Source organism: Castor canadensis, chromosome 10 (genome assembly GCF_047511655.1).
Source record: "Castor canadensis chromosome 10, mCasCan1.hap1v2, whole genome shotgun sequence".
Lineage (NCBI taxonomy): Eukaryota > Metazoa > Chordata > Mammalia > Rodentia > Castoridae > Castor > Castor canadensis.
Genome location: NC_133395.1, coordinates 58,622,224 through 58,635,806, shown reverse-complemented (window position 1 = coordinate 58,635,806; position 13,583 = coordinate 58,622,224). Strand labels below are relative to the sequence as shown.

Genomic DNA, 13,583 nt, shown 5'->3' with positions numbered 1-13,583 from the left:
AAGAGTCAACAAAGGCTAAAGTCAGTAAAGGAAGGATGTGGGACTATAAAAGACAGACAAATCCTTGGCAAAGGAAAAGCAGAGGCTGCTGTGCAGGGAGCTATCATAAGGGTATGCATTTCAGCAGACCAGAACAGAAGAGGGTGGATATGATGGCTGGAGTTTTCAGAGGACTGCTTTGGATTAAATGGTTTTCAGAAATATACATGCATGATTTTCTCTATAGAAATCACCACATGAGGTATCTGACTACATATGGGAGTTAAGAGAAAGCTAGAAAGTATTATGGCCAAGAGAACAGAAAAATAATACTTCAATGAGAGAAATACAAATATATGGAGAATAAGGAATGAAGAAATGTATTCGTTTTCTGTCTTCTGGGTTTCGGGTGATAAGAAATCCAAGTGGATTGTCTACTAAGAAAACTAAAGATGCAGGGCTGGATATTAGTTGACAGACTAGACCTTTGTCACTGCTATCACACTGGTGAAGCCTCTATCAACTTGCCCACGTAAGGGCTTCCTGCTTGCAATTTAGCCCTCTTGAGTGCTCCCCATCCCTCTTCAAGTTTACAAGAGTGACCCTTCAAAATACAAACTAGATCATATCACCATTCTGCTCAAAACTGGCCCACAGGTCTCCATTTCACTGAGTAAAACCCCAAATCCTTACAATGGTTTACAAGTGCCTTCATGATCTGCCACCTCTACTCCCCTTCTCTCCTGCCTCAGAGCCTACTCTCCTCACCTCTGTGCTACTCTAACATGCTAGGCTTAGTCCCACTCCAGGGCACTTGTCATTACTATTCCCTATCTGCCCTGAAAACTGTTGACTGGCTATCTAACCTCACATAGCTAACTCTTTTGCCTCGAAATTTCAAGACTGTTCAAATCCTACCCTGTTCAAACTCTTGAGGCTCCACCCTAACTACACTATGAAAAAAGTGGGATGGTGGGAGCCCCACCTTTATCCTAAGTACCCCTGATTCTAGTTGCCAATTTTTCCCAATTTTTCACCATTTAGCCTTCAAAGTAATTCATTTATGCTTACTGTTTATTGCTGTCTCATCTACCAGTAAAATACAAGCCACCAATGAAGACTGAGATTTTGTTCACTTAAGGATCCCAAAAGGCCTGCAAAAGGTTGGCAGAAATATCAATTTGCTGAATTAATAAACTGCTACAAAGAAAAAATGCTACAATGAAAACTGAGAACAAAAAGTCACTGTGTTTTTGCACCAGCTCACCCTGCCCATTTCTCCCATTATTTCCTAATTCAGTAATGGTCTCACCATCCATTCAAATGCTCATGCCAAAAAAACCTGGAAACCATTCTAAACCTCTAACTCTTCCAATTTTCCCTGCCTACAGCCAATTCATCACCAAAAACCGTGTTATTTCTAGAACATGATCCTCTTTTCTATTCCCACTATACCATCTTTATCTTTTTTCATCTTTCTTCATGTCTAGACTAGACCACAAAGACCACAACTAAGCTTTTTTGCTTTCACCTAACAAGGAGTATCTGTTTTAGATAGATATGGCAGAATATGGCAGGCAGATAAAAGTAAAATGAAGACTAGGGTACTCGAAGACTAGAAAAAATGAATTTCATATTTATCTTCTTCCTACTAACAAGCAATTATTCATGTATTTCAAGGTCCAGCCCAAATATCTCCAGTTTTAAAGACTTTCCTAGTTCCTTCAGGCAAAGTGCACATAGACGGGACAGGGCCTGGCACCAAAAACTGTGTTGAACAGATCAATGAACACTTTTGTCTAGTACTGGCAGTTATAAAGAAGAAAACTTAGGTTTAGACAAAAACAGAGCTGCCAAAGACAGAAAGAATAGAAATTATCTATACAGCAGCCAATACAGAAGGTAAAGATACTAAACTAAATACCCAAGATGAGGAGGGGAAATAACGGAGAAACAAACACAATATTTCAACAGAGATAGAACTAACAGGTGAAACAGAGCCCTACAACACATTTAATAGAGCAATATATGTTTTAGTATTTCAGAGAAATGCAGAGCTAGACGAAGAGCTTAAGTTAAGACAATCTGAAAAGATGGAACATATTCTCTCTGATAGGAATACTCAACTAGAAACAAATCAATTTGGCTCATAAAATGTTAATGATATATATTTAATAAAACCATATCACCAGTCTCCCTCATTCCATTCCCCTAAAAGACATTTGGATATACAGAACTCAATCATTAGAAAAATAAGCTCAAAGGAGGTCTCTTAAACATCAGAAAAATTACATTAACAGAAGGAAAAGTTATTATTAAAACTAAAACTCTAAACAAATTGAACAATTATAGTTTTAATTTTTCTTATAAAATTCTACATTTTATAGGCCCGTGCACTATTAAAGAGAAATAAAGAACCTAGAAAAGCAATTTTTAAAATAAGCAGGTACAGTTCTATGCCGAAGGGAAAACATAAAAATACTCAAAATATTACCCCCCTTCACTTATATTCCATGTAAGATAAACAGCCTACGCCCTATAGAATAGCTTAGTCACTTATACTGTGGCAAGTTTATGACCAACCAAGGCAATGCTAAAATCATAGCTCTGTAGCTTTTCAGGCCACTGTTCCTCTGAGATGCCACTAAAAGCTGGGAAGTTTTGCCCTGCAGAAAAGCAGGAAGACACACAATATATAGCTAGCACTCTAAATATGTCAAGGCAGTCAGAGCCCCTTGCTGTCTCTTTAAGACTTCCTAGAGATCCAAGTAAACCACTTGTGGAATTGCTGCTCTAACAACTAAAAACAGAAAGTAAGGAAGAGTCCAGAGTAGGAGATAAGCTGTTAACAACTCTAGAGCTTTTTCCTCATCATCCAGGAAATTGAGAAGCATTCAATATAATTCATCATCAAATGCTACACACCCAGATTAAACCAAAATGCACTCATGTGCCTTACAAAAAAAACTTTAAAGTGCTTGAAGATGTAATAGTACTATTAATAATAACAGCCAATATTTACTGTGCATTCACTATGTACTAAACATTGTTCTAAGTATTTTAAATATATTTATATTTAACATATGTGTAAATAATTACTATTCTCATTTCACAAATGAAGAAATTAAGGCACAAAAAAAGTACAAAAAAAGATTCAAAAATCAATGGCATGAAGCAGAAAAGGTTAATGAGGGTAAGAAGCAAAAAAATCTGATCTACAAAGTCTTTGCTCTGCAAAAAATTACTCAGTTCTACAAAGCAAGAACATACTGTCCAAACTCCAGAATAAGAAGACAATCTTGATCCTTTTCCATACCCTGCCAAGATAATCTTTACAAAATCACATTCACTAAGGAGTACACTGTTACTAGAAGTAGGAACACAAAATGTTCAAAAAAAGTACTAAAGTAAAGGATTTAAAAGATGAAAATTGAAGATTAATTTTTAAGATAACACATGCTAGCCTTAGAAATCATAACCAGTGGTAAATCATACTTTGGAAAAATTAGTCAATAAATTATAAAAAATTAAAACAGGATACTCTTTTCTATACCAGAAGTTCAAGTTTCCCTACCTCAAACTTTTATCAAAACTCAGCCTCCTTTTTACCATCTTGGTGCCATGCCTCTTCTACTCCATGAATGATCACAAAAATAGACAAAACCTCACAGGTTCAACAAGCCTTATTAAATCCCATCAATCACTAGGTGGGATAGTGCACACCAGTAATCCCAGCAAACCAGGGGTTTCAGGCCAGCCCACGCAAAATTAGGGAGACCCTATCTCAAAAACAAAGTACCAAAAAAAGAGCTGGAGGCATGGCTCAAACGACTCAAGTGGTAGTCAAGCATGCTTGCTTACTAGGCACAAAGAAAAAAACAAGTTCCATTATTCAAAATACAGATTCTAGACTCCTTGTTTGTATCCACACTATGCCTTGAACAATGTAGCACATGATAGTTACTGAGTGGTTGAATCTTCTCCAGCATAAGACTGCATTTGTTGAATATACTGTTACTTTAACATTTTCTACCTCCCATAACATCAGACTACAAATTATTATAGCATCAAAATAATGCAGTAAAACCAATCTTTTACCTTTGACTTAATAACCAAGTTTAATTTATCGTTTTGTTAAGACTGTACATGGCGGGGGGGAAACACTATTTTTAGATCAGTTTATGCAGTTATTGGTAATCCAAGCTATCACAAAAATTTTTCTGAAGATACTCCTTTTTAAAACAAATATATTTTTAACACCCCATAATTTCTCACAGTTTGCTTTGAAATAAATACTTGAGATACCATAAAAATCAGAGAGGTTTTTTCTTTTACAAAGTAACAACTTTTTGAGTTAGATAGGAGAAAAGTAACCCCACTAAAATGAGGTGGGCTATTTTATATAGCAATGTTCTAAATACAGTGAAGGACATAAACCAAAAAACAATGAAAATAACATGTGTGGCAAAATTTCCCCTTTATATTTAATTCACAAACTGTACCAACTGCTGCTGATTTAATGAATTGCTAAAATACTTCATTGTTATCATACACAATTTTAAAACTATATATTACACGGAACTTCTTGGAAGCCAATACCAATTAAAAGTTAATCTTTATGCAAAACAAATGCTTCTTAGTACACAAAGCACACAAGCATAAAAATTGAGACTAAAACATTCCCTAATATTAAGGAGTACTTTTAAGTACAACTTACACTTGCTGAATATCAATTTAGCAAAACATGCAAAGATGACCTTATTTTGGCAAAACTCAGAATATTGTTTCTTCAACATCTTACAAGGCAGTCTGACGCACCACATTCTCCCATCTGTTTTGCTCTATACGTTCATATTCCAAATGGGAACTAAACCCTTTTCAAGTAATGGCTAAATTTTCATTAAATCACAAGGAAATAAAGAGCAGAGAAATAGCATATGAGAAACAGAGGAAGACAGAACAATAGGCAGAACGGCCTTGGTAATGACCTTAAAAAAGCAATCAGGATAGAGCAACTGCCTCACAAGCATGAAGCCTTGAATTCAAACCCTAGTACCACAAAAGAAAAGAAGTGTATGTTGACAGAAAACCTATACACTATGTACAAGAATCGTATTAAATAATTCCATTCTTACTTACCTGATGAGCTCTCAGTAAATACTGTTAGTGTCTGTCCTCCAACACTTTGTAAGACAAATGGATGTTCCCTAGGAGCACTGACTGAAGCTGGTTTTCCACCAATGTCATGGATATTTGCAAGATCCTCATTCAAAGTAAATGACACCTAGTAGACACATTAACCAAAGCTTACTACAATAGACATTTATATTCAAAGTACCGGTACAGAAATTTTTATTATAAACCACATACATTTTTTAAAAATGCAAGCCTTTTTTCTAGTCTATTAAGGAGCTTTTAAACTTCATCAATACAATGCCTAATACTTAGTCATAAAAAGAAAATCTACTCCCATGTGTCAGAATGATAGGGTTCATCTACCACTGTAAGGAAAGACAGCTGTCAAATGTTTTTTCTGATCTGTGGCTTAAGAACTCTTCCCAAAATAGAATGAAATTACTTTTTCCTAAAGTTTCAGAGGCCAACAAGTTGTGCCTTATTACCTTTACATCTTTCAGACCTAACAATATGCCCAGTACACAGAAGGAAAAGCATATTTGCTGAATGAGAATATTTTAAGGATATTAGAAATCAATTGTACCTCAAGTACAAAGTAAAAAGTAAGTGGTCAAAGTGAAATATTTACTCTAAAAATCTTAAATACTCTTATAAATAGTCTTAATGACTACTTCATGAGTACATGGAATTGTTTTATTTTTAATATTTTAATAAATACAATTGTTTTATTTGATATATTTGATACATTGCAAGAAACTTTGTAAATGCCACAATGTATCCTCACCCAGCACAACAATAAAAGAAAAAATATTTTAACAAATACAACTATTTAAAGAGTAACTCAACAATAAGGTTTAGAATAAAAGGACAGCAGCTATTCTTTCTAAATGATTTTTACTATATACTAGATCTCTCCCAAAAGAACAAATTTTCAATTAGAGATTTATAAATGTAAAACTACTGACCTCCCAACCATGTAGGAAGATCAAGAAGTATTAGGTATCTCTCTACTATGTGATAGGTACTGTATATTATGAACCAGACTCAATGGTCAAAATCTAAAGCCCTCAAGTCAGGTATGGTGGCTCACGCCTATAATCCTAGCTACTTGGGAGGCAGAGATCAGGAGGATCACAGTTTAGAGCCAGCCCAGGTAAATAGTTTGTGAGACCCTATCTCAAAAATATACAACACAAAAAGGGATGGCAGAATAGCTCAAGTGGTAGAGCACCTAGGTAGCAAGTGTGAGGGCCTGAGTTCAAACCCCAGTACTGTCAAAGAAAACCAACCAAACAAACAAAAAAACTAAAGCCTTCAAAACTCAAATGACTTTTGCCACACTGAAGTAATGCTGAAATAGTACTGCAGTCATACTCAGTTTCACAGTGCTAAGAGGACAGTTTATGTCAAAGAACAAAATGTGAGCATGAACAACCAGAAAATAGCCCATTCATTTACACAAGTAGCATTTCTTCTTATTGCTTACCTTCAGCCATTCATTTAACGCGGAATAGTACAAAATGCAAACACCCTCTCTTTATTATTACTAAAGAAGAGTAAAGCAATCTCATGTCTTGAATAAAATTTTCATATAAATAATCTTACCTCAGTCCTTCCTTGAGTCCTAAAAGAGAAGGAAATGTTTAAAATTACTCAGATTTCATATTGCTTTCAAATGTGAATTAAAAGCCAAAAGAAATAATGCTACTTCATATTTGCATAAAATATCACATTTACAGAGACTAATGTTTATTCATGGTTCTCCCCAACTATCTGTAATCCTATAAGATAAAACAAAATTATATTAATTGCACATGATTATTTTATGAACTCGTGTCACAACACTATTATAACCTGTCCTAATTATAACTTGACCAAAAAAGGACCTTATTACAATTTTTACCTGTACTTCTGAGCATTTTTAGCCTTCAGCAGCATGTGAATACATATTTAATACCAGATCTAAATAGCACCTCAGCAAATTTTACCTATCAGAAGAAATTTCATTTACCCAACAAAATCTTAAATAATAAGATCACAAACAAGTAATCATATTTGGGTGGAAGAGAGAGAGACAGAATAGGTACAGTGGTGGTGGGGCTGTAGCTCAGTGGTAGAACACATGCTTATTATGTGCACCAAAGAAGAAGAAGAAGAAGAAAAGAAAAAAGAATCAAAAAACAAAACAAAATATGAACAGTGAAAGATGAAGCAAAACCATTAAAGATCTTAAATATCACAGTCCAAAGCATGGACTTTATCCTTTAGGCACCAGAAATCTTACAGGCATTAATGAACAAAAGAGTAACAAATACAAAGATGCCCCAAAAAACTGGAAAGTATTTCTATATTTTCTTTCTAGAGAGATGAGGACCAGTCAGAAACTGCTGGTTCTCTATTATACCCAGCTTAGTTCCAACCTGCTTCATTCAGTCAACCACTCACTCTGTCATTTTGAAACTTCTAAACATCTATTAGGCATTGTGATGGAAGGATAGTATAGTGGTCCAAGGCTAGTGAAAATAGACAGGTCAAATCCATAAGTAAGATAGTTTATATCGTCAAAATGATAAAACTTTATGACAGAGATACAACTTATTATCAGGGAAATGCAGATTAAGTCAGGAAAAGGGAAGAGGTCTACAAATTGGAAGGATTCCAGGCAAAGGGAATAGCCCAAGTAAACATCAGTAATGAGAAAGTATATAGCATATTCTTTCTGACACCAGAATGACAGCCTGGTGTCAAGCAGTAAGGGTCTTGAGTCAGGATTCCTAAAACAGATTTGTTTACTATAGAATTTCAATCTTTTATTGCACATTAAAATGTCATGCCAATATTCTCTTTGTTGGCAAATTATCTAGAAAAAGAAGTTAAAAAATAAAACCTTTAAGATTTCCAGTTTCTCTTACAAGGCTGAGACATCTGGCACCTCAATCCCACTGAATTCACCAGTCTCGTCCCCATTACGCCTCACTTTAGCTTCTTGAGGCATTTAATTTAGCTGCCTTGAAGACAGAGGTGCTGTGGACAAGGCAAAGTCACAGAAGAGACTCCCACAAAATCCACAGAAAAAGGAATGAAGGCTTGAAGAAGCTCATGGTGGAATGCAAAGAGGAGGTGCACAGTAGGTTATTAAGCTGTTAGAACTGACAGAAGAGGAGATGATTGGAAGTGAGCAGGAAAGGAAAAAGGGTAAATTAAAGATCATGTTGACATTTCTAGTCCAGATAACTAGAAAATCACCCAGATGTAATTAGGGAACACAGGAGGGGAGGATAACTTCATTTTCATATACATATAATTATAACAGCATCTTAGCTAGAATGATATGAGATTGATGAGCTCTAGATGAGTTCATTTTCTAGGAAATGAAAGTTAATCCCTGAAGACTCAAAAACTTATTTTAAAAGGATGACACATATTTCCTTGCCTTGGTATGAAGTACATATGACCTTTTGTTGTTCTACATTGCCACTGTAATATACCCTTTGCAAAGTGACATGATCAAAATGATAAATATCAACTAGTGAATCTGTAGCAATAGCTTCAGAAATCCATGAGGTAAACATGAGGCCCATCCTTCGCTGAGTTCTCATAACACTATGCATTTTCTCCTTCACTACTCCTAAGTCCATTTCTCAACGCCTACAGCTGCATCTTCAGACTCCAGTCTCATTCCTCTCTCTTTAAAAAAAAAATAATAATAATCGTTTGTCTTTCTTTTTTCTTCATTTTTAAATACTTCTTGAATATGACAAAGGGGCCAGAAGTTTATCACTGCCAGTCAATAAAGTGCCTTCTTTTCCCAGTTAAGAAAACAAACAAATAATATCAAGTCTTTAACTACATGGGTTTTTGTTGTTTTTGCTTTCTTTTTATACCTTTGCTTCCTCAAAAACTATTAGATGAGACCAAGCAAGGTAAGTATCTGCAGAGTGGGTTGGGTATGATAGTCATGTCCAAATAGGATGAAGAGAATGTCCCTACAGTTGAGGGGATAGTCTGAGACAAATGTCAGAGCCACACTGGACAGATGGCTATCTCTACAAAGGAGTGGCTCAGAGCACAGGAAGTGCTCCTTCAAAGGCATCCACACAGAAGGACAACCTGAAGAGGCTTCCCCACAAAGTGAGGAGGGCATTAGTGTGGAGGGCAGCAACGGTAAGAACCCAATGGGGGAGGCAGGGTGAAGAAGGCATGCACATATGGGGTGAGGTGGGCAAGGAGTGAGCAAATAAGAACAGAGGGCTAAACAAACTAAGTAAATATATTAAGGACAACCAGAACCAGGTTTTTCACTTTCACAAAAAAGGAATGAAAAGAGAGAAACTGGAACATATCTTACGGTGTTAGACAGTAGCTACATAGCGGTGTGAATTCATGACTTTCAATATATGTGCACAGGTAGATGAAAAGGTAGGGGTATGTGTGTGCACCCGTGCATACAGGTACACCCTAGCTCTGCTCACTAAGAAGGCCTGTGGAAACAATGAGCACTTGGGTGCCAGATATTAGTTTCTAAATACTATTCTCTAAAAGGAGCTAGGGCTCCTTGAAGACATGGCTGATCCAGGGCATAGGTAGAAATGTACAAAATGAATTTAAAATGTTTCTCCAAGTCATAAAAGCAAGATGTGTTCAAAGAATGGTGAGGATGTGTCAAAAAGTCACCAGGTTTATTCTACTTAACTGTGCACTTAAAAATGGTTAAGACGGGTTGAAGGTGTGGCTTAAGTGGTAGAGTGCCTCCCTAGCAAGCACGAGGCCCTGAGGCAAGCCCTTATACTTCCAAAATTTGGTTAAGATGACAACACTTACGTGGTTTTTATTACAATTAAAAATAAAGATGGAGGGCTGGCAGAGTGGCTCAAGTAGTAAGAGCACCTGCCTAGCAAGCTTGAGGCCCTGAGGTCAAACACCAGTACTGCAAAAAATACATACATACATACATAAAGATGGAGCCAGCTGCAGTGGCTCACGCCTGCAATCCTAGGTACTTGGGAGGCTGAGATTGGGAGGATTGAGGTTTGAGAGCGGCCCAGGCAAATAGTCTGTGAGATTTACCTCCAAAATAACCAGAGCAAAATGGACTAGAGGTATGGCTCAAGTGGTCAAGTACCTGCTTTGCAAACTCGAAGCCCTGAGTTCAAACCACAGTCTCACCATAAATAAGTAAACAGGTTGGGAATACAGCTCCTCCCAGCACGTACAAGACTGTGGGTTCAATTTCCAGCATCTCAAAAAATAAATAAATAAAAATTTAAAAAGAGCATGGTAGTCAGCTGGGAGAAGCTCCCACTGGCTAAATTTTGGACAATGTGTACATCAGAATAAATGAGATGGCAACAAATTGTGACCCAGGGAATAAAAACAGAACCCATGAGTTTATACCAAAATAAATCAATATTCTGCTGAGGAATAGACTATTTATATAATACCATTCTACAGAATATATAACAATTGCAAAGGTGAAGAGTGAATTTTTAGTGAAGACATATCAACAGTATTGACATTTATACATTTAAAAGGCAAATAAAGACTTCCTAATGTTCTACATTGAGTGAAGGAAACTAAAAATACATGATGACACAATGTAACCTAAGATTCTAGACTGGCTCCTTTGTTATAAAACAATATTAAGCTGGGTATAGTAGTTCCTGCCTGTAATTAGAGGCTGAAGCAAGAAGATAGTGAGCTCAAGGCCAGGTTGGGCTATGTAACAAAACAAAATAGTAACAACAACAAAAAGAACTAAATGAAACAAAAACACACACACAATATTAAATCAACGTGCAAACCCTGAATGAAGCGTAAGGTTACGTAGCAGTACTATTTGATGTTAACTTATGGATTTGGAGAGGTGTATTATGATTATGTAGGAGAATGTGACAGGACACAATGTCAGCAACTTATACTCAAGTGGTTCAGAAAAAAAGTTCTTTATACTATTCTAACTTCTCTGTGGCTTGAGACTTAAAAAAAAAAAGCCTTAAGTAATTTTAAAATGTGTCCAGTTTACTAAGGATTATGAGGATGTTACTAGTTCTCTACATCAAACAATGCCATCAATACCAATCTTTGCATCACTAACTTGCTGCCTCTACGAAATAACTTCCTAGAAATTGATGAGATTGGTAGGTCAAAGACATGAATTTAATAATATAATAATTTATTATTAATTTTTCTAGCCTTCTCATTATCCCAGTCCCACAATGCTAGGTAAGTTTGTCTCTCTCTGTAGTGGCAGCACCAAGAACTGGACAAGCCTGAGCTGTGTGCTAACTGGAAGAGAAAACAGTGGAATTGTAACTACTTTGTTTTGAGCAGCAATATTGTCTATATATGTGTGTGTATTATATATGTTATGTGTATATGTGCACATATATTTGAAAGGCTAGACTGCCTTTCAAAAAGTAGGTACTAATTTAAATGCCTATCACCAGTATAACACTGTTTGGATATTCAATTTTATAACAAAAATTATATTTCCTTGATTTCTCATTTGTAGTCTTCTTCTATTGGTGGACCTCCAAATGACCTGGAATGTTAAATGTTTAAAATTAAAGCTGGAAAGTAAGGTGTCCCTAGGAGAAGTTATATTGGTATAGACTGTCAGTAAAAATACAACATAAATCAAATATTTAGAAAAATGAAGCTTTCTGAGGCAGGATAGTGCTGTAGAAAGAAGGCTGGCTTTAAAATTAAGCTAAAGCAAAACTACACACTAATTAAAATGTGGCACACATCAGATGCTCAATGGTATAAAAATAATTCAAATGTAGTGGTTTAGGACATAATGGCCCAAATGTTACAAGCTGTTAAAATAAGCTATTATTCTCATCTTATTCAAGACTGGACTCTCCTATTTGTTCAGGTGTTGAATTAGAGCCAAATTTGAAAGAGCTTTTTTCCCACTGCACGTTTGCTCCCTCCCCTCTGCCTCACCCAGTCTCTCTACTCCATAGATCTCTATCATGATCTCAGCTGGAATGAACCAGCACACCCTGCAGATCTTCCCAGCTTCTGCCCTGTGCTGCACAGCATGATGTTGTTTAGCTTTTTGGAGATCTGGTAGGGAGGGAAGGCTCATCCCCATCCAAATTAGATACAAGACAAGGACTACTATTTGGACTGTGTAAGATGTACGATATGACAGTAGTGCTTCTTACTAAGTACCTACTAAGTACTTTATGTACAAAAAAATCAAATCTGTGACATATTAATGCCATCTTCTTCTAACAAATTAGAAAAGAGTGATGAGCAACCTACCCCAAAACATACTGACAATGACAAGGGCAGGACTAAACCTCAGGCTTGACTCTTAACTAGTATGCCACATAACCTTTCTAAAAACTGTACTTGTTTTCATTTTCTTTACTTCAAAATACTTTTTTTTTTTACCTATAGGTAACCTATAACTGGTTTAATATTCTTCTCAAGAATCAATAGTTTATTACACATCTTCTAGTCTTAAAAATATTTGAAGCCAGGAGCCCTGTGGCTCACACCTGTAATCATAGCTACTTGGACGGCAGATATCAGGAGGATTGTGGATGAAAGTCAGTCCAGGCAAACAATTCATGAGACCCTATCTTGAAAATACCCAACACAAAAAAGGGCTGGCAGAGTGGTTCAAGTGGTAGAGCACCTGCTTAGCAAGCATGAAGCCCTGAATTCAAACCCCAGTACTGCCAAGAGAAAAAAATTGAACACAGTTTACCTGGTCTGCTCTAAATCTTCTCTTAACAGCCCTAATACCTTCAAATGTTCCATGCTCCTCATAGGACTAAAACAGTTTTCTCATCATCCCTAGGCCCAGTCCACTGAATGGACGTATTTGTCCACATCTGTCTTCAAGAGCAACAATAAGAACTGAACACAATGTTTGCACTGTGAGCTAACTGGCAAAGAAGAGAGTGGGAGCATCATCCCACTTCATTCTAAACAACAAGCATCTATTAATGGAGCCTTCTGTTTGTAGCCATATAAATGTGATGACTCATATTATGCTCCAAATCAATTCAAATCCTGGTAAGTCACATGTACTGCTAAGCCATTCCTCACCCATCCTACACTTATTTTATAGTGAACTTAGTAATTCAGCAACAACAACTAAGTCAACCAGGAATGTAAACAAGACAGCCTGGAGAATACAGCCAGGACACCTACTAGGGAGCAAGCTGTTTTCAAGCATTTCCATAGCAATCACAAAGTAATGTTTACCATAAATGTGTTTTCATCATTAACAGGGTGTAGTAGACCTTCTACAAGACAAGACTGATTATGTGTCATGTTAGGTAGGTATATGTTCTGTCTACATATAAAATGTACACCTATGACCCACCCCCCAACCACACACACACAAAACCTGTTCCTTATCTAAGCCCTATACAGGTATAGAAAAGAATCTTTAACAAGACTGCCTTTTAAGAAATTCTGGTATATTTACTTTTTTTCAACTGTCA

General features: G+C 36.3%; 1 protein-coding gene across 1 annotated transcript in view; it reads right to left on the bottom strand.

Annotated features, from left to right (window-relative positions):
* Positions 1-13,583, bottom strand: part of Gtf2f2 (general transcription factor IIF subunit 2) — a 124,415-nt gene that overhangs the window by 95,711 nt on the left and 15,121 nt on the right. Inside the window, exons 3-4 of the mRNA XM_074043357.1 lie at positions 6,721-6,739; positions 5,119-5,263 (exon numbers count right to left, since the gene is read on the bottom strand). Of these exons, the coding sequence (XP_073899458.1) occupies positions 5,119-5,263; positions 6,721-6,739 (164 nt within the window). The remainder of the gene's footprint in view (positions 1-5,118; positions 5,264-6,720; positions 6,740-13,583) is intronic.